Source organism: Leptonychotes weddellii, chromosome 5 (assembly GCF_054177405.1).
Source record: "Leptonychotes weddellii isolate Sample4059 chromosome 5, ASM5417740v2, whole genome shotgun sequence".
In the NCBI taxonomy this organism is placed as follows: domain Eukaryota; kingdom Metazoa; phylum Chordata; class Mammalia; order Carnivora; family Phocidae; genus Leptonychotes; species Leptonychotes weddellii.
Window position 1 is genome coordinate 107,672,331 of NC_138373.1, and position 24,402 is coordinate 107,696,732.

Below are 24,402 nucleotides of genomic sequence, written 5' to 3' on the forward strand. Positions count from 1 at the left end.
GATGCCTTGAAAGGGATCCAGAACATGATACCCAAACCAGTGAAGGTTTTTGTTTTTGTTGTTTTGGGGAACAGAGGCATTCAGAGGAAACAATGGTTTATCCAAGGCAGCAAGGTGAGAGAACAGGGAGGGTGAAAGAACAAGTAATTTATCTGTAGCTGATACCTAAGCCTGAAAGCAAAGGAAAGACAGCAAAATATAAGGCAGGTGAGGTTAAAACACCCAGGTTAAAACAAATCAAAACAAAACAAAACAAAAACAACCTTTGTACTGGGAGCAAAAAGAAGACATTAAAAGGTTATAAGCAGGGGCACCTGGGTGGCTCAGTCATTAAGCGTCTGCCTTCAGCTCAGGTCATGGTCCCAGGGTCCTGGGATCGAGCCCCACATCGGGCTCCCTGCTCTGCGGGAAGCCTGCTTCTCCCTCTCCCACTCCCCCTGCTTGTGTTCCCTCTCTTGCTGTGTCTCTCTCTGTCAAATAAATAAATAAATAAATAAATCTTTAAAAAAAAAAAAGGTTATAAGCAGCAGAAAAATAATAGATTTTAGTCTTCTTTTGGCTGAAGGGTACAGAACTAAATGAAAGATTAGAAGGAGCAAGACTAGGATAGGAAGGCCAGTTAAAGCCCATCACAGTTATCCAGATGAGAGAGGATGGTCTCCTGAACTAAGAAAGTGGCAATGCTGATGGAGAGAAATGGAAAGATTCAGGACAGACTAAAGAGGTAAGTGTCTACTTACTGGGTGTTAAAGAGTAAGGACTCGAGTTTAACATCGAGGTTTCTTGGCTTATGCACCTAGGTGGTATCATTAACAGAAAAAAGAACTCAGAAGAAAAAATTTCCATGGAAAAATTATTTTTGCTTTAGTCATGCTGAATCTGGGATGCTAGGTAACAATCAAATGGAGATATTGAAGAGACCACTGAAGAAATGAGCCTAGAGCTCAGATGAGAGATCAGAACTGGAGACACAGATTCACAAGTTGTCAGCTTATAGTAATAGATGCTAAGTGAAGCCATCAGAGTGTATGAGACTGACTGACTGTGTAGAGCAAGGTTTTTCTAAATGTCATCCAAGACAACTGACCAGAGACATCAGAAACACTTGTAATGTTTGTTAAAGTACAAACCCCATCCCAAATCTACTAAATCAAAATCTCTGGAGGTAAGACCCAAGAATCCACATTTCATTCATTCATTCAACAAATGTGTACTGAGTGACTATTCTAGGCCCTAGGAATACAGCAGTTATAAAATAAGTAAGGTCTCTGTTCTCATAAGACTTCTAGGTGTGAACCAAACTACAGACAAAAAAACAAACAAGGTAACTTAAGATAGTGGTAAGTGCTGTGGCGATAATGAAACAGAAGAATGTGATAAAGCACAAAGGGGAGGTTAATTATTTTGTATAGGTGGTCAGGGAAGATCTATGGAGGAAGCATCTGAGCTGAGACTTGAAAAATAAGAAGAGGTAAGGCAGGTGAAGATCTGGGAGAATAACATTTCACGCAGAAGGAATTTTAAGTACAAGGGCCCTGGGGACCTTAATTGTAAGAACAGTTAAGTGTAATACAAGTTAGGTCAGAGAAGCTAGCAGGGGCCAGATCCAGAAGGCTTTTGTAAGCCTTAACAAATTCTCCAAGAGATGTTTATGCCATTAAAGTTTAAGAATGAGAGATAGCCAAAATTCAACAGAAATCTTAAGGAAAACACACACTAAAGAGGTGAGAAGGAGAAAAAGAGCCAGGAATGCAAGTGGAAAAGAAATTAGTGTCACTGAAACATTTCAAGAGAGGGGTCAACAGTGACAAATGCTGCAGAAAAACTGAATAAAATAAGGATAAAAAGGATGAACAAGGTCTACCATGTTCTTCCCATTGATTTTGATGGCTGCTGGGAGCTGCCTCCTCCAACAGCATTAGAAACACTAAGTGCCCACTTCTTGTGTGGGTATACATTCACCTGCTACCTACCCATAGCACACTGTTTCCTGGAAGTTATCAGCCGGTTACTGTCCTAGATTTTCTTCTTCCCTTTTCGCACAGTCACAAAGGAAGAGTAAGTAAAAAGAACAATTTGTGAGTATAGGGAGAAAATGTATTTCAAATGTATTCATTATTAAATTTCAATTGTCACTGTCTTGATTACTTTCCTCCTAATTCTCTGTTACAAAGCTTATAGAAGCTTTCACAAATCTAATCCACCTAGTTCTCCAAGGGACAAAGACTTACCTGATGCCCATAATGCTGCTCACATGCCAAAACCATGCATAAATTCTTAAAACTGACATTTGCAACAAAAACACTGCCCCCACAAAAAATATGAACCACATACTTGGAAAATTTGTTGTGTTTTTTTTTTTTTGAAAATTTGGTCTTTTAATATAAATGTTGACACCACTTTAAGGTCCAATGAGCTTCTAGGAAAGAGAAAGTGCTTTGCAGATATGAATATGGTTTTGATCATTAGTAATAATAAACACTGCAACACAAATATTATCAACATGAAATATACCAAAAGCATCCATACAAGGAAGGTAACAGACAAAGTGGCAAAGGAAACTAGTTAATGAACTTAAAACAGTCTATATTCTGTACATCAGACAAGAACTATATAGAAGACTAGTAATGGTTGGGGCACCTGGGTAGTTCAGTCACCTGAGCGTCTGCCTTCGGCTCACCGAGCCCCGCATCAGGCTCCCTGCTCTGCAGGAAGCCTGCTTCTCCCTCTCCCACTCCCCCTGCTTGTGTTCCCTCTCTCGCTGTGTCTCTGTCAAATAAATAAATAAAATCTTAAAAAAAAAAAGAAGAATAACAGGAGCAAAATTATCTCCAAAAAATCTAGACAGAAGTTGACCAAAACCTGACCAGCTTTTTTTCTCCCACTACAGACTCACAATTAACAAATGCCAACTAGAAATAAACTGAGTTCTTTTAAAACCTGCTAATGCTTCATTTATTCTTATATCCTAGTTCTATAGGATAAGGACTTAAGCTGACATCTTTCAGAACCTCTTGGTAATTGTATGGGTACCAAACTATAGTTTTTACTTGCTTGTAAAAGATTTTGAGATACTCAATAGAAAAAAAAAAAAAGCTGTAAAACATACTATTAACACCTATAGAAAAATGGAAGAATCAGAACACTGGTCTCAGGGGAGAGACCTTACAGGAACACCACCAAGTGTCATTATTTTCCCCAAGAAAATACCCAAAAATGACTGCAAATTGTAACCCAGGAAAAATCGAAGTCTTTGACAATTTAGAAAAGTCAGAGTGTGAACAAGTAAGCAAGCAATCAAAGGGAATGAAAGATTCTTGATGCTTTTGTGGTTAACAAACTGAGGAACAGAATAAAATGAGTCCTTTAAAAACACCAGAAGTGTTTTCACTATTAGGAGACATGACTACCTGAGGCTTTTGCACCTTTTCTCTCATCTCTAACTGGGGTTCCCAATTTGAGAAGTTCTTTTTTTTTTTTTTAAAGCACAGGAAAGCACTCTGGGAAACTTACTGTCAGACCTAGAAAGCTGAAACAGCTTTCCCAGTATAGGCTCAAACAACCGAACAACTCACAAGACACCCTGCAGAAAATCAAAAGAACACCTGGATTTAGTAAGCATCCCAGAATCTTTCCTATCATACTTCCCAAGTGAAAATGATGAAATCACCAGACTATTGTAATTAAGAGCTTTTAACATCAATTTTTTTTTTTAAGATTTTATTTCTTTCAGAGAGAGAGCACGAGCAAGCACGGAGGTGGGGTGGGGGAGAGCAGACTCCCCGCTGAGCAGGGAGCCCAACATGGGGCTCGATCCCAGGACCCTGGGATCATGACCTGAGCCGAAGGCAGACACTTAACCAACTGAGCCACCCAGGCACCCCAACATCAATTTTAAGTGTTGGCAAAAACAGATATATGCTAAGGAAATCGAAGGGAACTCAAAAAGGAGTTAAAACAGATCAAGGTTAAGAAATCTTTCCTATCTCTGTTTTCAGAAATAAAGTCAAAGTTAGTTAAGGAATAATAGAGTAACTTCACTGGAAAGATGGGACACATGCTACACTGCTAACCTAGCAAGCATGGGGGCACCTGGGTGGCTCAGTTGGTTAAGTGTCTGCCTTCAGCTCAGGTCATGATCCTGGAGTCTTGGGATCGAGCCCCACACCAGGGTCCCTGCTCAGGGGGGAGTTTGCTTCTCTCTCTGCCCCTCACCCCACTCATGCTCTCTTTCTTGCTCTTACTCTCTCACTCAAATAAATAAATAAAATCTTTACAACAAAAATAAATAAATAAATAAACTAGCAACCATGGTAAGAACAAAAGTTAACCAACCACTAAAAGACTATTAAGTTAAATGTTTTCTACACAGAGAGTAAGGATACAGCTGGAGGAAAATACTGAGGCCACCGTGTATGAAGAAGGTCTCTAAAATTAGACCCAACTGTATTCATGCATACACATTCAAGCCATGAGTCCAGTTATTTTTCCTACTTGTAAATTGGCAGCACGTTCCACACAAGGACACTCAGAGTCCCTTATCCAGTCTTACAAAATTCTCTCCTCTGCACTTCCTGGGATCATGCAACCAAAATGCAACACTTTTTAACCCTTCCTCAAAATATGCATTTTCCTGAAAACTTTCCTTGAGTTCATGAAGAGATCTGGCACAGGAATAAGCACTGCATCATTCAGAAATCATTACCTACACTGAAACATTGTCAGTACTCAATATTATCTATCAGAGCTGAGAACATGGTATAGAGATGTTTAAGTATCTCTAGAGTATGAGAAAGACTTCCTAGAAACTTTGTGAAAGGATTTAACTTCTGAGATCAGACGAGATCGGACGCGTTCAGGGTGGTATGGCCGTAGACTGTGAAAGGATTTAAAAGAGGACAACAGAAGTTTAATAGAAATATTTATCAAACCACCTATATTACGTCAAATTATTCACAAAATAAGAACTACTAATCTATTTCTGATGCTGTTACTTCTTTACCCTAATATCAGAACCACATCCAGTCCAAACAGATACAAGATCCCCAATTCTTCCACCCTCCCACAAACTGTTCTCTCATAGGCCTGGCAGCTTTCAATGTCCTGGCAAAGGTTTAAGCAAAAACTTTAGGCTTTGCCACCAGCATTCCCACAAAATGTTAAAACCCCTATCTCACCCCCTTTGCCTTCCTAAGCTGGAGAACAGTGGCCAGGACTGCCACAAAGAGAAACCTCATCTAGGCCACTCTAGCCAGAAGGTCAACAAAGGTAACAAATGTGCCAACCAAGAAATGAGAAAGGAAAAAATAAATGAGGGATAATCCACAGAATTCAGGAGGCCTGCTCCTTTTCTCCTCAGACTTAATATAGAATTTAATTGCTAAAAATGCCCCCCCCCAAAATGGATTTATGAAAAAAAGGATCAGATGTTCCCCAGAACGAACCACTCCATCATTGTTAGAGAAAGCTATTCTCATAGTTTTTGAGCTCAACTGGCTCTACATGAATGGGGGAAAAAATATAACCCATAGAGCCCACACCGTAAATATTAACATCTTCAGTCTACTGAAAAATTCAAAGGGGAACCAGCCTGTTCAGTGCCTTGGGGCCAAAGAGGTAAGGATGGTTAACTGTCTCATCAGGGAAGTGAACACACATCAAGGGAGGAACCTAAAGCGGGAGGTAAAAATTCTAGTCACATGAGATCTTAATATAATCTTCCTCTAGGACCACCAACACCAAAGATCCCCTATGCTTCATCCACTCTGCCTTCGAAGTGCTTTCATTCAATGACCTGAAAGCACAGGACTTCTGTCAAAAAGAGAAATGTGGCAAGAAATGACAGAAAAAGAATCTCAAATTCTTCCAATGAGTACCTCACAAAATCCTAGTGAAAATTCATTCCACACCTCCAAGGACAACCAATCATGATCAAAAATTCATGACAAGGAGAAAACTGTTGAGCACCCAATGCATGGTTAAGTTCTATGCTAAGTGCTGAGGACACAGCAATTAACAAAACAAGACTATTTACTTTCATTAAGCTTACTTTCTAGTGGGGGACACCAAACATAAGTACGTTATAGGTTGCTAAGAGTAAGAAGAAAAATAAAGCAGCAAAGTAGGATAGAGAATTATGTAAAGGGTGGGGGGGTTTGCAATTTAAATAACCAAGGAAATGTCACGTTTGAGTGACATTTGAATAAAGAACTGAAGGAGGTGAGGGGACAAAGTTATGCGGCTTTATAATGAAAAAGTGATCCAGGAAGATCTTGGGAGTAAATGCATAGCCCCCGAGGCAAGCAAAAGTGAGCCTGGTGTGCTCAAGGAAGGGCCAGGAAATCACAGGAGTATATTGGGGAGGAAAGGGTGTTACAGATCTAGGGCTTTAAAGGCAATTGTAAAGTCTTTGGTTTTTATTCTGAAAAAGCAAGGAAACTATTTCCCCTTCAGACTCCTCTTTTCCATTAAAAAATATCAGGCACCCTATTTTTACATACGCGAATTTTTTAATTTTTGTTTTAAATTGTGGGGATTGGGGCTCCTGGGTGGCTCAGTCAGTTAAGTGTCTGCCTTAGGCTCAGGTCATGATCTCAGGGTCTTGGGATGGAGCCCCACATTGCATGAGCCCCGCATTGCATTGGGCTCCCTGCTCAGCGGACAGTCTGCTTCTCTCTCTCTCTCTCTCCCTCTGCTCCTCCCCCTGGCTTGTGCTCTCTCTCTCTCAAATAAATAAAATCTTTAAAATAAATAAATAAACAAATCGTGGAGATTTATAATATAGATCTTAGAGTGGACACAAAGACAGCTGGAACTGTAACTCTGAAATTTAACTTTTGCTGACAGTTCATCAGACATTGCAGAAAGATTCTCTGTCCCCTCAACCCTATGGAGAACAGCAATGAGGAAAGAAAAATACAACAAAAAGTGAACAGAATTAACCTAACCTACCACTTGGCACCCCTATTTAACTCATTTTTTTCTTAAAGATTTTATGTATTTATTTGAGAGAGAGATTAAGAAACAGCATGAGAGGGGAGAGGGTCAGAGGGAGAAGCAGGCTCCCCGCAGAGCCGGGAGCCCGAAGTGGGACTCGATCCCAGGACTCCGGGATCATGACCTGAGCCAAAGGCAGTCGCTTAACCAACTGAACCACCCAGGCACCCTATTTAAGTCATTTTTGTTTTGAAGGCTCCAGAAAGAGAAAAAAAGGAAATACTGGAGAAAGGAAATGGAAGAAAAAAAAAAAATGCATGAGAAAGAAAGAGGAGCCACTAACAACTAATTCAAGTGCCAATTTGACTATCCAAAAATACAATAAAATGCTAGGAATGTGTGATATTCTGGAAGTAGAACTGTCACCTCCTTCTTCCCCAGTCTCCATGTGCCCACCAACATCAGACAGAACTCAGGCTTCTCTATTTCAGTTGTCTATTTGAAAAAACAATTTATACAAGAACATTCATCCAACTGGGATCTGAATTTAAATTTTCCCACACCAACAAAAACACTGACTCGGAAAGCTATCTGAGTCCCCATGTTCATAGCAGCATTACTGACATTGGCAAAGACAGGAAAACAACCTTAATGTCCATGGATGAATGAATGAATAAAGTTGTGGTGTGTATATATATATATATATATATAATGGAATATTGGCCATAAAAAATGAGGAAATTCTACCATTTGTGACAAACATGGACAGGCCTCGAAGGCATGTAAGTCAAAGAAAGACAGTGTACGATCTCACTTAATGTGGAATCTAAAAAGACAAACGAAAAAAACAAAACACCAAGCTCATAGAAAAAGAGATCAGACTTGTGGCTACCAGAGGCAGAGGGTAAGATGAGGGGGAATTGGAGGAAGGCGGTCAAAAGGCACAATTTTGTTATATGCAGTAGGGATGTAATGTACAACATGATGACTATGGTTGCCACTGCTATGAGATTTATAGGAAAGTTGTTAATAGAGTAAATCCTAAGAGTTCTCGTCACAAGGAAAAAAATTTTTTTTCTTTCCTTTTTTTTTTATTATATCTATACAAGAATGATGGATGTTAGCTGAACCTATTTCTATTTCAACAATCATTTTACAATATACGTAAATCAAACCATCATGCTGTGTGCCTTAAACATAAACAGTAATGTATGTCAATTATTTCTCAATAAACCTGGAAAACATGTCTCATCATTATTCAAGAACAATTCACTGAGTGAATAATTATTCTGTGGACTCACCAAAAGCAGTAAGAGTTTTAAGAGGCTCAAGAGTGAGTTACGAGCCTAAAGTAGGCCCAACTTTTAAGCTCCAGAAACATATCCCTGTATGTTCCAACTCGGATCCCTGTCCTCTAATAACTCGGATACCGGCATGATTTGAAACGCTTCAACACCTTTCCCTCCCATTTTTCCAATGCTCGAAGGAAAACGGAAACCCAAGAAACACATGGAGCTAGTCACCTCCAAGCACTACAAGGGCGCAACAGTTTTTAGGTCCCACCGCACAGGCCACAGGTGGCGCCAGCCCCCCGCCCTCTGCCCCGCGCCCCCCATTCCCCCGCTTCTCGCCTGCGCTCCCCGCGCACACTCGGGGCGTCTCGGGCCTCGGGGCCGTCCTTCACGGTGGGTTCCGGCCCTGCCCCACCGCCCCCAGGCCCGGGTAGCTCCAGCGCGGGGAACCCAGGCCAGGGGGGCCTCCGCCCGCCAGCCCGCGCGGCCGCCACGCCCCCTCCCCACGGGCTGCCCGCGCCGCCCGCCCCCTCGTCCGGGAGGTGGCCTCACCTCACGCGGGCCGTAGCGGGGAGGGCGCCCGCGTCTCCGCCCGCCGCCCGGGCCCACGGCCGCTCGGCTGCGGCTCGGCCCCGACGGCCGGCGGCGGCGCGCTTCTGGGGGCGGGCTCTTCTCGGCGGGGGTTTCCCCAGGGCCCAGGGCGGGGGAGCAGGGGGGATTGGGGCGGGGGAGGGGAAAGGGGCTTGGGAAGGAAGGGGGAGAGGGGGAGAAAAGGGGGGAACCAAACCCGGAAAGGGAGAAAAGGGGGGAGGGGGAGAATCAGAAGGGAAGAAAGGCCCAGAGTCCGCCCCCCGCTGCGGCCTGCGCGCTACGTCACCACGTCCGGCGTAATCGTCAGCGCGTCCTGCGCCCCGCGCGTTCGTGCTTCCTCTGTGCCTCTGTCCACTGCTGCAGACGCTCGCTACCTAGTCACCCACTCGCCCCGGCTAGCCACACGCTGTCCTCGCCGGCACACACGCACACGCCAGCGCACTCGCTCGCTCCCTCCGCGTTACCTGTGTCTCGAGTCAGCAATCTAGATCCACTGCGATCCTCAGTCCTCAAGTCCATGAAGCCTGTCAGATTCACCCAGGATTTAAACATAATACTAATTATTGTAAAGTAATTTAAGTCTACAGAGCACTTTCAAAATAGCCTTTCACTTAGGACAGTAACTCCTGCAATAAATATTTGTAGTATAAATGGACAAAGATCATGTAGTAGGTGGATATCCGTTTTTTTCAGATGTAAAAATTTAATTCTATAAAAAGGTTTAAGTCCATCTTATTAAAATCACTTACCACCCCCTTCCAAGATACAGTTCTTTTCCTTAAGAGTCATTTGAGTTTGCAACCTCCCCCATTCTGTCCATTCTAGGCAGAATCAATTTAAGTTAATGATGAGATGGACTTGGATCATTTACTGACCAACTCCCTCAAAGAAGAACTGTAGTCTTACATTGATAGAATTTGGCTATTAAATATTTACTATGCTGCAAGAACTGCAGTAGGCAAAAAAATAATAAATAATTACAGTACAATGTAAGTGCTATAAATAGAGATATGTTCAATGTGCTGTGGAAACAAGGAGCAATTGGTTGTTAGAGGTAAGGGAGATGGAGTAAGCTACAGAGAAGTTATGTGCTTTGTGCCTTAAACATATACGGTGATGTCTGGTTAATTTTCAATAAAACGGGCAAAATTCCCACACCTTTAAACACTTATATAATAGATCAGGCACTGTGTGCAATGCTAGGAATATAAGGTAAGCAACAAAGATGACTGGCTAAGTGACTGCACTGCAGACAGAGATTAGGGGCATGGCATCTAGGAAAGAGGAGCCCAGAAGGGCAAATATTGGTGGAAATATTTGGCCCACAAACAAACCTGCATAGCAGAAATAATAAATTTTTGTTAAGAACTTGCTATGTGCCAGCCACTGTAAGCGCTTTACAAAATTATTTAAATCTCAAAACTCTGAAATAATCATTACAGATCTATAATCCCATATTCAAAGTCAATAGGGCCAGCCATGTTTCAGAATTCAGAAAATTTCAAGTTTTAGAAAGGTAAAATGATACACATATTGTATATTATATAATACCCCCAGGGGTATCCCATAATCAAATAATTGATATTTCTGGAGTAAAAATGTATAGTAGTCTCAGTACTTTTTTTTTTTTTAAGATTTTTTTTATTTATTTATTTGAGACAGAATGAGAGACAGAGAGCATGAGAGGGAGGAGGGTCAGAGGGAGAAGCAGACTCCCCGCCGAGCAGGGAGCCCGATGCGGGACTCGATCCCGGGACTCCAGGATCATGACCTGAGCCGAAGGCAGTCGCTTAACCAACTGAGCCACCCAGGCGCCCTCTCAGTACTTTTTTTTAAAAGATCATAGATAACCTCCCCTCTGTTTGGTTCACCATATGAGTTACAAAAAAAAAAAAAGTGTATTATGGGGGTCTTTTGGATTTTGGAATCATGGGTAATCATGTTTCCCATTTCTCCAATGAAAAAATGAAAGCAAGAAAGTTCAAGTAACTTGCCTAGAGTCACACAGCTAATAAAAGGAAGAGACAGAATTTTGACCAAGGTCGTCTGGTTTAAAAACCTATCCTCCTGGGACGCCTGGGTGGCTCAATTGGTTAAGCGCCCACCTTTGGCTCAGGTCATGATCCCAGGGTCCTGGGATGGAGTCCCACATCAGGCTCCTTGCTCAGCGGGGAGCCTGCTTCTCCCTCTGCCTGCGCCTCCCCCTGCTTGTGCTCTCTGCCCACCCCCCAACAAATAAATAAAATCTTAAAAATAAATAAATAAATAATTAAAATAAAAACCCATCCTCCTAACTCCACCCACCATTCCTGCCAGGTAAATCCCTACTGTGGGAGCACAGGCCCTTCCCTGAAGAGCCACTGGTGAGGAACTTTGGAGAACCAGGGATTCTGAGAAATCTCAAAATTCCCTTTCCTAAATAGAAGAATCCCCAAAGGGTGAGCAAATCTAGCTCTCAAGCCCCTTTCCCACCTTCAGACTTGCCCCTGAGGATACAGAAGACCTGGCTAGAACACTTCCCCCCTTTCCCTTAGCCTTCATACTGGCTAGTTTTGAGCCCAGTGGGGTGGGGATGGGAGGGGTGGCTAACAAAGGAGTCTGCATTACGAGCCTCAGGAAGGGAGAAAGGGGGCAGTGGGGCTTTGAGAAGTACCTGGCAAAGGAAAATGAAAGTCTTGTTATCTGCGTTACAATGACACAAAGTGCCCTGCCAAGGACCCCTCTTGTTTGAGAGTCACTGTTTAACGCTCTGTCTTAAAACCTCTCATCTCTCCCTTTTCCTCCAGGCTTCCCAGCAAGGCCTTTGATCTGAAGAGGAATTTCATCTCTAACCTTTGTCCCCAGGTCTGGCAGCTTCCATGGGTAACCCACTGTCTCCCAGCACTGGCCCAGGGACATTTCTTTCCCCAAACTAAACAACCTCCCCTCACATCCCCCACTCTGTACTTTCACTGACTGTGTGTTGGAGGCTTCTGCCAAGTTCTACCTGTAACTGGCTTCATCTCTCAAGTCAGATGTTTGGCGGCTCTATCCCCTGCAACAAGGAACCATGCCAGCTGGACACACTCTCCTTCCAGGACCCCTGGCGGCCAGGTTGGAGGTGAGGCCGCAGCTGCTGAGATCCTGAGCCCCAGTTTTACGGCTCTGTCTCAACCGTATCACTGAAAGAGGGCCTCCTCCAGCAATGATCTCCTCATTACTCCTGGCCTTCCTATTCCTGGCTCCAGCCCCAGTGGCCATTCCCAGAGCTGACAGCCAGTGTCTGGCATGTGGAGGACCCGCCGTGGACCTGGATCGTCAGCGGGAGCTGCTTCTTGACCTGGCCAAGAGAAGCATCTTGGACAAACTGCGCCTCAGCCAGCGTCCAACACTGAACCGGCCTGTGTCCAGAGCTGCTCTCAGGACCGCGATGCAGCGCCTCCGTGGGCCCCCGCAGGGGACGCTTCCAGAGGCTGACGGGGAACAGGAATATGAGATCATCAGCTTTGCTGACAGAGGTGGGGTCCTGTTCTATAGATCTTCCCCCAAGGATGGAAAAGTCTCCTCCCCAGCCTAAGCCCTGACTCCCTCCCCCAAACCCTCCCAACTCTTGCTTGCCATGGCCTGTAATCTAATCCCAGGCTCTCACACCCCACCCCACCCCCTGCTCCCTCTTATTTAAACTTGACCAGTGGGCAGCTGGGAAGCGGGTAGATTTCACTTCTTTTGAGACTGCCTGCCCGCATGTCCTCTGGCTCCCACAAACTTCCACAGGCTATGGCGTGAGCTCATCCACTTCCTGGGCCTGGACCCTGAGGCTGGGAGCTAGGGCGTCTGTCCGTTCCCTGGCCCCTGTCTCCCGCAACAGCCAGATGCCTCATCTGAGTAAAAAGGGGAAAAGTAAAACACCAGGACTACAATACTCCTCCAGCCTACCCTTGCTCCCTCATCTTAATACCTTGGGTCCTCACATCAGAACAGGGTCAAAATGGGACTCAGAAAAGTAGACAAAGGATAGAAGATGGAGGAGAAGGAAGAGTTACTTCCAGAGAGGAAAAAGGAGTTGGAGAATTTAGTGGGTAGCTGGGGAGACAGTCAAGAATTTGGAGACGGGACCCTTAAACAGAACACAAAGTGATCTCTTTGGCCTCTGAGCTTCTTGCGAGCTCTTCCTTGGGTCTGGAAGGTCCTTCCCATTCCTGGCCCCTTTCCCCTGGTTAGCACCTACTCCCCTCCCCCTTCAAGACCCAGGACTTCCATCCTCAAAAAACCCACCGTGACCTGAGGGTGAGGGGCTCCCTCTCTGGTGGCTCCCCTACCCTTACTCTGAACCTGAACTCTGAGTGGAATTGCCTATTTCCAGGTTTTCTGTGAAGTCTGTCTTCCCATAAATGTCGACCCCTTGAGGTCAGGGACTGTCATTTAGTCCTCATGTTATCACCAGAAGTTAGTGTATAGTAGAAATAACGAACACTTACATCATATTTACATTATTCTAAGTTTTTTACATACACTAACTCCTTGAGATCCTTGCAACAATCCAGTGAGGCAAGTACTATTGTTATCCTCATTTTAAAGATACTGAAACTGTGGGGTGCCTGGGTGGCTCAGTCAGTTAAGCATCCAACTCTTCATTTTGGCTCAGGTCATGATCTCAGAGTCATGAGATTAAACCCAGAGTTTCGAGCTCAGTGGGGAGTCTGCTTAGGGATTCTCTCCCTCTGCCTCCCCACCCTCAGGTGCACTCTCTCTCTCAAAATAAATAAATAAATCTTAAAAAAAAAAAAGATACTGAAACTGAGGCACAAAGAGGTTAATTGGGGCACCTGGCTGGCTCAATTGGTAGAACATGAAACTCTTTTTCTTTCTTTCTTTCTTTTTTTCAAGATTTTATTTATTTATTTGACAGAGAGAGACACAGCGAGAGAGGGAACACAAGCAGGGGAAGTGGGAGAGGGAGAAGCAGGCTTCCCACCAAGCAGGGAGCCCGATGTGGGGCTCCAACCCAGGACCCTAGGATCATGACCTGAGTCGAAGGCAGACGCTTCACGACTGAGCCACCCAGGCACCCCAGAACATGCAACTCTTGATCTCGGGGTCATGAGTTCAAATCCCACGTAGGGCAAAAAGCTTACTTTAAAAAAAAAAAAAAGGGGGGCGCCTGGGTGGCTCAGATGGTTAAGCGTCTGCCTTCGGCTCAGGTCATGATCCCAGGGTCCTGGGATCGAGTCCCACATCGGGCTCCCGGCTCAGCGGGGAGCCTGCTTCTCCCTCTGACCCTCTCCCCTCTCATGCTGTTTCTCTCTCGCTCGCTCTCTAAAAAATAAATAAAATCTTTAAATAAATAAATAAATAAAAAGTTGTGTAACTTCTCAAGGTCACGTGACTAGTAAGTGGCGGAGCCAGACAGCCTAGCTCTAGAACCCACGACCTTGACCACTACGCTACTCTGCTTCTCACGAACATACTAGATGCTCAATAAGCATTGGTTGCATTAAACAACCAAACCATGCTGTAAGTCAGTTTGACCACAGTGTAGAATCTCCAGTGATGTATGAGACCCTGTTTTAATTCAAAAGGGTTTTCTGCCTATGACTAAAGATTTATTTATTTATTTGAGAGAGAGCAGAGCATATACATGAGGGGGGATGCAGAGAAGGAGGGAGAGGGAGAGAGAGAACCTTAAGCAGGCTCTATGCCCAGCGCAGAGCCCGAGGGAGGGCTTCATCTCATGACCCTGAGATCATGACCTGAGATAAAATCAAGAGTCCGACGCTTAACCAACTGAGCCATCCAGGCGCCCCTGCCTAAGATTAAGAACACAAACTCTGCAGCCAGAGAAGCCTGGGTTCAAATCTTTGCTCTGCTGCTTATGACTGTGTGACCTGGGTTGTTAATGGTTTTCTCATTTGTAAAGTGGGGATAATGAGAGGATAGTTGAGAGAATTAAATGAACTAATACAGGTAATGTTCTTAGAAGGTTAAGATAGGAGAGAGCAAGAAATCAAAGACTCAGTTCCTACCCCTGAGGGGTGTAGTTGCCGCTTCTGGGAATAAATTAATTAGAAGGTAAGGCAGAATGAAATAATGCTAGAGGAGGGCACAGAGCTTGCTAGGCCAGGGGTTATTCTTTGGGTCCTAGTGAGACAGGAAAGTCTTTCAGAAGACTGCAAATGGACTGGCGTTGTAAAATAAGTTTGGCTTCAAGGGGTAGAGAATGGTAAACAACATTCTAAACGGAGGGAAAAATGTGAGTAAAAGTCTGAAGGAGTAAACTGCATTTGGAGTTGAAAAGCAGCTTGGAGTGGATGAGCACACGGTAGACAGATGACCATGAACCATGACTCCTTTGAACACCAAGATTCTGGGTTTTTGTTTTGTTTTCGTGTTTTTTTTTTTTCACTTTTGTATCCCTGACACCATTTCCTGGCAACATTGTGGCGATCATGATGCCCACCCGCATTTAGTGTGCCTGCCTCATCTCATTTGATCTTCACAACCACACCATAAAGTAGAGTTTATTATTCCCATTGTATGAAAGCAGAAACTGACACTCGAAGAAGATCATTTACATGGCCAAGGTCATACAGTTTGCAGGGGGCATAATTCAAACACCATTCTCTCTGACTTCAATGTCTGTATACTTTCCACATATTTGCTCATCAGTGAATGAGTACAACATTCAGCTGGAGGGGGCTTGATCTGAGGTGACATTTGGAAGTGAGAATGACTGATACCTGGATTCTACCTTTTGCATTTAATATGTTAGCTTGAAGTTTTTATTCCAATTTAAGCTATCATCCATCCACACAATAGTGAAAGCAAGACCTGAGTATGGTTCTTGCTGGAGGTAGGAAGAGAGAGCTTGGGACTCTGGGGAAACTGGAGTGGGGGCGTTCGGTGATGTCCTGGAACTGGCTCATACTGGCTCATGAGAACAAATTATGAACATCTCCCAACTCCGCATCCGGTGATGTCACATTAATAGTTTGAAATTGGCCGTGGTGGGAGAATTTATACCACAGAAACTGGCAAACACTACAAATTGGGATTTATTTCCCTCTGGAATCCAGTTGTTAAACATTTACCAGCACACTGCTGCCTGTGACCTAAAACTACAAGTTATCTGCCTCCCACACATCGAACACACAATGCTGACACAGGGACAGGATCACCATAATAGATACCCCTGTTCAACATGGGAGACAGGGGAGTGTTGGACGCAGAACAGTCACTGATCCATGAAACTTCTGATATCCAGCCAGGCACGTATCTCAGTCTACCCCAAATTCAGAATTCCCTTGGTTAGGGCTTAGTTCTGCTCCCTGGCAGGATTTCTCTCACCTCTTAAGGAGAGCCCACCAGTGCTCTCTTTGCCTTCTAGATCTACTGTCTCAGCCCTTGGCTCCACCCTCTGAGATGTCTTTCCTTTTAAATAGGAAATGGCCTGTGTCTGTGGCTGAGCAGTTTTCTCAGCCTGCTTCCTGCCCAAAGAAGTTGGGGGCCCAGAGACCTCTTTTCATTTTGAATCATCTCTGTCCCTTTTAGTCCAAACTGCTGCTGCTTTCACTACTAAAATTCTCTGTAAAACCCTGTGGGCCATCTAAATAACAAATTGCAGTCTCTTCAGTTAGACAAAAAGGCACTCAACTTTATCAAGACAGACCCATCTTTAGGTTGCAAGTCAGAGTGTTATGGGTCGATATTCCTAAGATTCTTAGAAGCCCTTTTGTCTAGGGCGCCTGGGTGGCTCAGTTGGTTAAGCGACTGCCTTCGGCTCAGGTCATGATCCTGGAGTCCCGGGATTGAGTCCCGCATCAGGCTCCCTGCTCGGCAGGGGGTCTGCTTCTCCCTCTGCCCTCTTCCCTCTCGTGGTCTCTGTCTCTCATTCTCTCTCTCTCAAATAAATAAATAAAATCTTTAAAAAAAAAAAAAAAGAAGCCCTTTTGTCTAGTTGAGAGGATCTATAGAACATCACCTTAAATTTTTTTAGATTTTAACAAAGGTGTTAGATCTTTAAAAAGGGTCTTACAGTTGACCCTTTATTAAATGTTTTGATCTTAACTCTGAGGCCTATTTTACTGGCAATCCCCTGGATTTGATTTTTGCCCCAAGACCATTTCTTACTTTAAGAATCTTTTGCCAGACAAAGGTGAGGAATGAAAAAATATCTTATTGTTCAATCTAGCAGGTCCTGTTGGAAATATTTTCTCTAAATTCTTTTTTTTAAGATTTTATTTTTATTTTATTCATGAGAAACAGAGAGAGAGAGAGAAGCAGGGGAGAAGCAGGCTCCCCGCAGAGCAGGGAGCCCGAGGTGGGATTCCATCCCAGGACCCTGGGATCACGACCTGAGCCGAAGGCAGACACTGAACTGACTGAGCCACCCAGGCGTCCTTATTTTCTCTAAATTCTGCTTGAAAATTGAACAGTTCCTTTTTTAGTTCATCTCACTCCTGAAATGCCTTATCATAGGCAGCTAAAATAAGCCAACTGGCACTTTCAGCATTCTGCCTGGAAATATCTTTAGCTAAATTCACAACTTTGTTAGATACCATTTCTAGCTTCCAAGTTACCACAGATGATAGCCAATACATAACACAGGTTCCCCTTTCTCCAGCTTCCGAGAGCAATTTCCTCACTGCTCTTCCTACCTCCACTAGCGGTGTCCTCACCATTCTTCCAACCTCTGCCTGCCACCCAGTCCCAAGGCCAAGGCTACATGTTTTAGGTCTTTGTTACAGAGCACCTTACCTCTGTTACTAATTTCTGTTTCAGTTACCTATTAATATAACTAATCAGCGCAAACATAGAGGCTTAAAACAAGAAAATCGGTCATTTCTGTGCTTTGACTGGACTTATCTGGACAGTTCTTTATCTCCATCTGAGGAGTAGCTGAGGGCACGGCGGCAACCGCATTCAGTCAGGAGCTTAGGGGCCGGACCATCTAAGATGGTCTCTGATCCTCAAAGTCTCTCTCCACATGGCTTCTCATCATTCAATAGTCTAGCCCAAGTTTCTTTAAAGCATGCTGGCTGGCTTCCAAAAGGGCAAAGCATCATTGTGTAAGTACTTATCAAGTTTCTGCTTGCACTGTGCATGCCTGTGTCTCATTGGCCAAGTCAAGTCACACAGCCATGCCCGGACAATATGGAAAGGGACTGCACAGAGCCATGAATATTGGGAGGTGTTGTTCACTGGGGGCCAACAATGTAATAGTCTACCACAGCCCCTGCTGGTTATGTGTCTGTCTACCATAACTAGGGTAACTTAAGAGGTTCTAGTGGTAGGGGAGCCAGGGTGACACAGTTGGTTAAGTGTCTGACTCTTGGTTTCGCCTAAGGTTGTAATCTTAAGGTCATGAGATCGAGCCCTGCGTCTGGTTCCACGCTCAGCATGGAGTCTGCTTGGGAGTTTCTCTCCCTCTCCCTCTGCCCCTCCTGCTTGTGCCCTGTCTCTCTCCTTGTCTCTCTCTCTCTCTTTCTAAAATAAATAAGTAAATCTTTAAAAGAGAGAGAGAGATTCTAATGGTGGGGTGCTTAGTGACAAAGCAAGATTAGTTGTGCCAATCAGACTTTTCATCTAAGATTTGGGAATTGGGACACTGGAAGATCGTATCACTTTAGTTCGGAGGAGCTGATAAAAGATTCTGTAGACTCAGGAGATGGGGCTACCATTTTAGGACCTACGGAAACTGACAAAGAAGCGGAAGAAGTAGATCCGCAGAAAGAAGAATGGAATAGACTTACTTAGAGAGACCAAAATGAGAGACGTCATGTTGACTTTGAGAGCTGTCAAGAGCAGACTTATTCCTGACTTTCCAATTCACATGAAGCCCAGTTGAACTTTATGTTCATTCAACAATTGTTTATTGAGCTTATTATGTACTAGGTACTAGAGAGAGTGGTAGACCATACAGGCATAATCTCTACATTCATGGAGTTTACATTCTAGATGGAGGGGCAGGGGGGAGGAGAGGAGGGAAGGAGAAGTACATAGTAAACAAATGAATGAAAAAACAAGATGACTACGGAGAGTGATAGTAGCTATAAAGACAGTTAAGCAGGACGATGTATTCGATGGAGGTAGAGTTGAAGGCTGCTTTAGATAGGTTAGTCAGAGAAACCTCTACAAGAAGGAGACGTTTGAGCTGAATGCCAAAAAGAAGCCAGTCAATCAAAGATCTTGGAAAGACATTTCAGACAGGAGGAAGCACAAGTGCAAAGGCCATGAGGTGAGTCCATGTTTAGTGAGTTCAAGGAACAGAAAAGAGCCATTATACATAAAATATAGTCATTAAGCGGCAGAATACCTAATCATACAAGTTTTCTGTGTTAAGGGGTTTAGATTTTATTCAAATAGCAATGGGAAGCCTCTGAAGGGTCTTAAGCTGGAGAGATTAAGCTGATCAGATTTATGTAATAAAATGCACTCTGGCTGATATATAGAGAATGGTCTGGGGGACAAGAGTGGACCACTTGGGAAGCTATTGCTATAATTCGAGAAAAAGATGACTGTGGGTTGAACGAATATATAGTAGAGGAGATGGGGATAAGTGAAATTATTTTATGAATTGGAGGTAGAGTTGGCAGATCTTGCAGATAATTTTATTTTCTTATTTTTTTAAGATTTTATTTATTTATTTTGAGAAAGTGTACACAAGTGGAGGGGAGGGGCAGAGGCAGAGGGAGAGGAGGAATCTCAAGCAGACTCCATGCTGAGCACCGAGCCCGATGCAGGGCTCCATCTCACCACCCTGAGGTCATAACCTGAGCTGAAATCAAAAGTCAGATGCTTAAACAACTGAGCCACCCAGGCGCCCCAAATCTTGCAGATAATTTTAAAGTAGGGGGTGAGGGTAATCAAGGTTTTGGCTTAAGCAATGCATTTATAGGGAATTAGGTTGGAGAAGGAATAGGTTTGGGTTGGGGGGAATAAATCTAGAGTTTATCTTTGAACATGAAAAGTTTGAGATATCACTAGATATTCAAATAGATTATCAGATCAGCAGCTGGAAATACGAGCCTGAGGATTAGGGAGAGGTCAGGGCCAGGGATATGTATTTGGGAGTCATCAGCATACAGATGGAATAGAAAGCCATAGGAATTGATGAGATCCTTCTGGAAAAGAATACATAGAGAGAAAAGAAGGGAGCTCAGGACCTTCAACATAGAGAGGTCAGGCAGAGGAAGAGGAGCTGTCAGCAAGAGACCCAGATAAAGTGGCCAAGAGTCACAAAAGCCAAGAGAAAGAAATATTTCAAGAAGGAGGGAATGATTAAGTGTGTCAAACACTGCTTAAAGGTCAAGTAAGATGAATATAAAGAGACGAAACCATTGGACTGGGAAATATGGAAAGTGTCGGTGATCCTGACAAGAGCAGTAGCAGTGGACTGGAAGGAATAGAAACCCAATTAAGGTGTTTCAGTAGGGACAGAGCAGGGATGAAGAGAGAAAATTGGACAAGAGTAATAGTGACAGGGAGACATACATAGACAGAATCATTGTGGGGAGAGACTGGATATGGGGAATGAAGGGGTGCTCATAGGGTTTCTAGAGGTGATAAGGAGGGTAGTGGTGCCCCCAATTTTAAGAACAGAAAGAGGGGGTAAATAGGAAGGAAAAGAATGATTTCCACTTGGGAAAAAATTGATTTTAATGTGCCAGCAGGATATTCACGTGACAAAACTAAGCAGTTAGAAATTTAAACCTGAATCTTGTTGATTCCCAAATCTATACATCCAGTCCAGAGGTGCAAAATGGTCTGGACTAGACCTCCAGATTTGGGAATCACCACCATAAAAATTGTGTTGGCTGACCATGAGTGTGGGTAAGAACTCCCTTCAGTGTAGAATAAAAGGAAATGAAGGTCAGAGACAAACTTTGGAGAACTCTTGCATTGAACGGATGGTGGGAGAAAGAAAAGCCAGCAAAGAAAATCAAGGAAGAATCATAAGAGTTGTGTCATAGAAGCCAAGAAAGAAAAGATTTTCAAGAAAGAAAGGGTGGCCAACAATGCCGAGTGCTGCAGAGGGTTCAAGTATGCCGAGAATAACGAGGTAGCTGGTAGAATTCATACTCAGAAGGCCACGGTGACTGGGGCTTCTTGTGTCCACAGGCCTCTCCAACATCAACCAGACTCGTCTTGATTTCCACTTCTCCTCTGATAGAACTGCTAGTGGCATGGAGATCCAGCAGGCCAGCCTCATGTTCTTTGTACAGATCCCTCCCAATACCACCTGGACTTTGAAGCTGAGGATCCTTGTGCTAGGCTCACGTGACACCAACCTCACCTTGGCCACTCAGCACCTGCTGGAGGTGGATGCCAGTGGCTGGCACCAGCTCTTCCTGGGGCCTGAAGCTCAGGCTGCCTGCAGCCAAGGGCACCTGACCCTGGAACTGGTACCTGAAGGCCAAGGAGCCCAGAACTCAATCATACTGGGTGGGGCTGCCCATAGGCCTTTTGTGGCAGCCAAGGTGAAAGTTGGGGGCAAGCACCGGGTTCACCGGCGAGGCATCAACTGCCAGGGTGGGTCCAGGATGTGCTGTCGACAAGAGTTCTTTGTGGACTTCCGTGAGATTGGCTGGCACGACTGGATCATCCAGCCTGAGGGCTATGCAATGAACTTCTGCACAGGGCAGTGCCCAATCCACGTGGCAGGCATGCCTGGCATTGCTGCCTCCTTCCACACTGCAGTGCTCAACCTTCTCAAGGCCAACACAGCTGCAGGTACTGCGGGAGGGGGCTCATGCTGTGTGCCCACGGCCCGGCGCCCCCTCTCTCTGCTCTACTACGACAGGGACAGCAACATCGTCAAGACTGACATACCTGACATGGTGGTCGAGGCCTGTGGGTGTAGTTAGTCCATGTGTGGATGGGCAGCCCAACACGGGGTAGGCAAACATGCCCTCACAGTAGTACCCTTCCTTGAGAGGAGGGAATGACCCCATTACTGCCTCTGTCCAGAAGGAGGGCTCCTTCCTGAGCAACCTATGGAAATTATCCCAACTGTGGCTTGAGGGGATCTTCATCTAAGGAGAGTCACTGTACCATCTTCATGACCACCAGTCTCTCTCCTAGGGCATAGTCTATCCAGCAAGCCTCACAGGCTCAACCGCCACCCAGGGACTCTGATCCACCTGCAGCCGTGAGCAGTGCCATCTAGTTCCCAGGCAAAGCCACCCATAGCCCACCCTTAATCCATCCCATAACCCACTGTACTTCCCCGCTCTTCCCACTTGATGGCTGTCCCTCCAGGATGAGCTGACCCAGCCCCTTGCCCTGATTTTCTGGATTACCAGAGAGCCCCTTCCTTGGATTCATTGGAGATTAGATCACGGCTGTCCCAAGTTACTCTTCTCTGTATCTTGAGCCCCTTTCTTATTTGCGCTGGTGGGCTGCTAAGGCTCTCTTGGCACACCCTCATCCATTCTTTGTCCTTCTCTGCCCTGTTCTCCCCCCTTAAGGGCTGACTCACCTGAGCTCCTTTGGCCCCTGGCTTCCTGCTGAATTTGACTAAGGGCAGACACAGGCAGGAGATCAAAGGATAGGAGGAGACAGAGGTCAGGATATTTCTTATTCCTGTTCCCTCTGCCTAGGTGCCATGTGTCTGTGTGACTGTGGCTGTGGTCTGTCCCTACAGGTCCTATCTGGCTCCCCCCTGGCCCCAGTTCTTCCCAGGTTCTGACATCACTGCTTCTGCACTAGGGGTTGTGAGGGCTTTCCACTCTTGCTAGTCCCTGGGGGCCTCAACATGCCTCCTTGGTTCCCTTAACCCTGCCTACACCTCCATAAATAAGGTCTTCATTAAGTCTTCTTGGTGATGCAAACACAGACAACTGAATGGTTCTTTCGCCTCTTGCCAGGACCCTGGCTGACACCAAGGATGACACAGAGTCTACCTGCCTGGCCCACTTCTGCTCTCTCTCACACAGGCTCCTCAGGGCCGAGCTACTGTGTCTATCCCACACTTCATGCTTCTTCCTTTCCTAGGCTTCCTCGTCTTCTTTCTTAGGCCTCCTCCTACCCCCCAGAACCATCTTTGCTGGTCTCAGAGCTAATAAAGACTTAGGTTTTATCTGTTCTTCTCCTCCCTCCATACTCACTCCAAGAGATGAGACAGATCATTGCTCAGTCAGCAAGTAGGCTGACATCCTGGGAGCACACATGTGGGGGGAAGCAGAGGCACGGCTCAGAGCTGGCGGCCTTCCCTCACTGACCCCCAGGGCTCCATCCAGGAGACCTGCCTGGAAACTGGAACTGGCCAAGGGCCACTTGCATGGGACAGGGAAACGGGAAAGAAGGAATGGAATGAGGGGGGGCGGTATTTGCTCTGAGACTGGGTCCTCTCTAGACCTTTGCCCTTCTTTCCCCATCATCCCCTCTCTTTGGTTAGACAGCCCTGAACCATGGGGTCGATATTGTCTGCAGCCCAAGGCCGAGTTTGCGCAAAACTCACGTGTCCTTTGGGTAACGTGATGTCTGTGTTTGCTCAACGTATAACCCCCTCCTCCCAGGGTCTGAGGTCCCTGGAAGAGGAACCTCAGAGGAGAAAGTCTGAAAGGGATCTCCTTAGGAGACCTGCAGATCTGAGCTGTGGGGCTTCCTGAGCAACCCACAGAAGTCATGCCACTTTTGCCTTGAGGAGATCTTCATCTAAGGAGAACATCTAAGGAAGTCTTATGTGCCCCTTCCTTCCCCTTCCACAGTGTCTCCCCTCCCTATAAGCCACCCCTCCCCTAGATCTGACCTCTCTCCCTCCAACTCCAGCTTCAGTCCCCAGGGCCAAGACTAAGGTGAGGTGAAGTAAGGCAGTCCCTTTGGGGGCAAAATTGTAAGGGGTTGCCAAGAAATTCATCCATTGAGGTTAATAAAGCAGCCCATTCCCTGGGAAGCTGGTCAGTGCTAAGCCAATGCAATGTTTTTAAAACAGCAAAATGAATGCGAAAAAAATCCGTGATGAACAAAACAACAAATTTTAAAATAAATACAGAACCGGTATTAACTTCCTTTCTTTTTGGCTCTGCCTTTTGTTAAAAGGGGAAAGAGTGGGTCTGTCTTCTTCCAAACCTTTGCTTCCAGATCCTCTTGGCCCCTAACTCTAGACTGTGTCAGGCTTTTCTCATGTGGGCAAGATAATCACTCGGGCTTCTTCTCCTTTCTTACCCGCCCCCAAGCCTGTCCCTTCCCCCCAGCACCCAACCAGGTTGGTGGTAGGGCGGGCCTGTGAGGCAGATGGCTGGGGTATTTATAACCTGGGAGCACTTCTTGGGGAAAGTGACTAAGATGCTAAGAACATATTTATAGCTGGGTTCTGACGTAAGTGTCAGTGGGGAGGTAGGGCCAGGCCAGGCACAGCAGCAAGAGGGTAGGAAGAGCCGAAAATTGGGGGCACCTGATAGAGAGTAGGGGAGAAGAGGGGTCAGCGACTCCTGCAGCCACTTGGTGCTGCTTCTCTTGACTCTGTCTCCTGGCCCCGACGGGTAAACCCTCTGAGACACCACCATGGGCAGAAACTTCTTTGCAGTTCGATGTTCCAGACTCCAGCGGTAGAGGGCCGTCACTCACCAGCCTCAACCAACAGAGAGGTTGCTCAGAGTGGGGG

The 24,402-nt window shown here is 45.3% G+C and overlaps 2 protein-coding genes across 16 annotated transcripts in view; one reads left to right on the forward strand and one right to left on the reverse strand.

The window, feature by feature from the left end:
• R3HDM2 (R3H domain containing 2) overlaps positions 1 to 9,002 on the reverse strand; it is a 162,806-nt gene extending 153,804 nt beyond the window's left edge. For 8 of the 15 annotated variants that reach the window (XM_081821920.1, XM_081821927.1, XM_081821923.1 and 5 more), the window contains exon 1: positions 8,781 to 9,001. The gene's annotated coding sequence lies outside the window, so the exon portion shown is untranslated. Of the gene's footprint in view, positions 1 to 8,780 lie in introns of all 15 variants that reach the window. The other 7 variants (XM_081821928.1, XM_081821912.1, XM_081821917.1 and 4 more) reach the window with 1 other exon arrangement.
• Positions 9,003 to 11,402: 2,400 nt separating this feature from the next.
• INHBC (inhibin subunit beta C) lies at positions 11,403 to 23,790 on the forward strand. The gene is made up of 2 exons (XM_006750684.3): positions 11,403 to 12,316; positions 20,916 to 23,790. Exons 1-2 carry the CDS (start codon positions 12,004 to 12,006, stop codon positions 21,659 to 21,661), a joined length of 1,059 nt encoding a protein of 352 aa, XP_006750747.1. The 5' UTR covers positions 11,403 to 12,003; the 3' UTR covers positions 21,662 to 23,790.
• Positions 23,791 to 24,402: the final 612 nt, after the last annotated feature.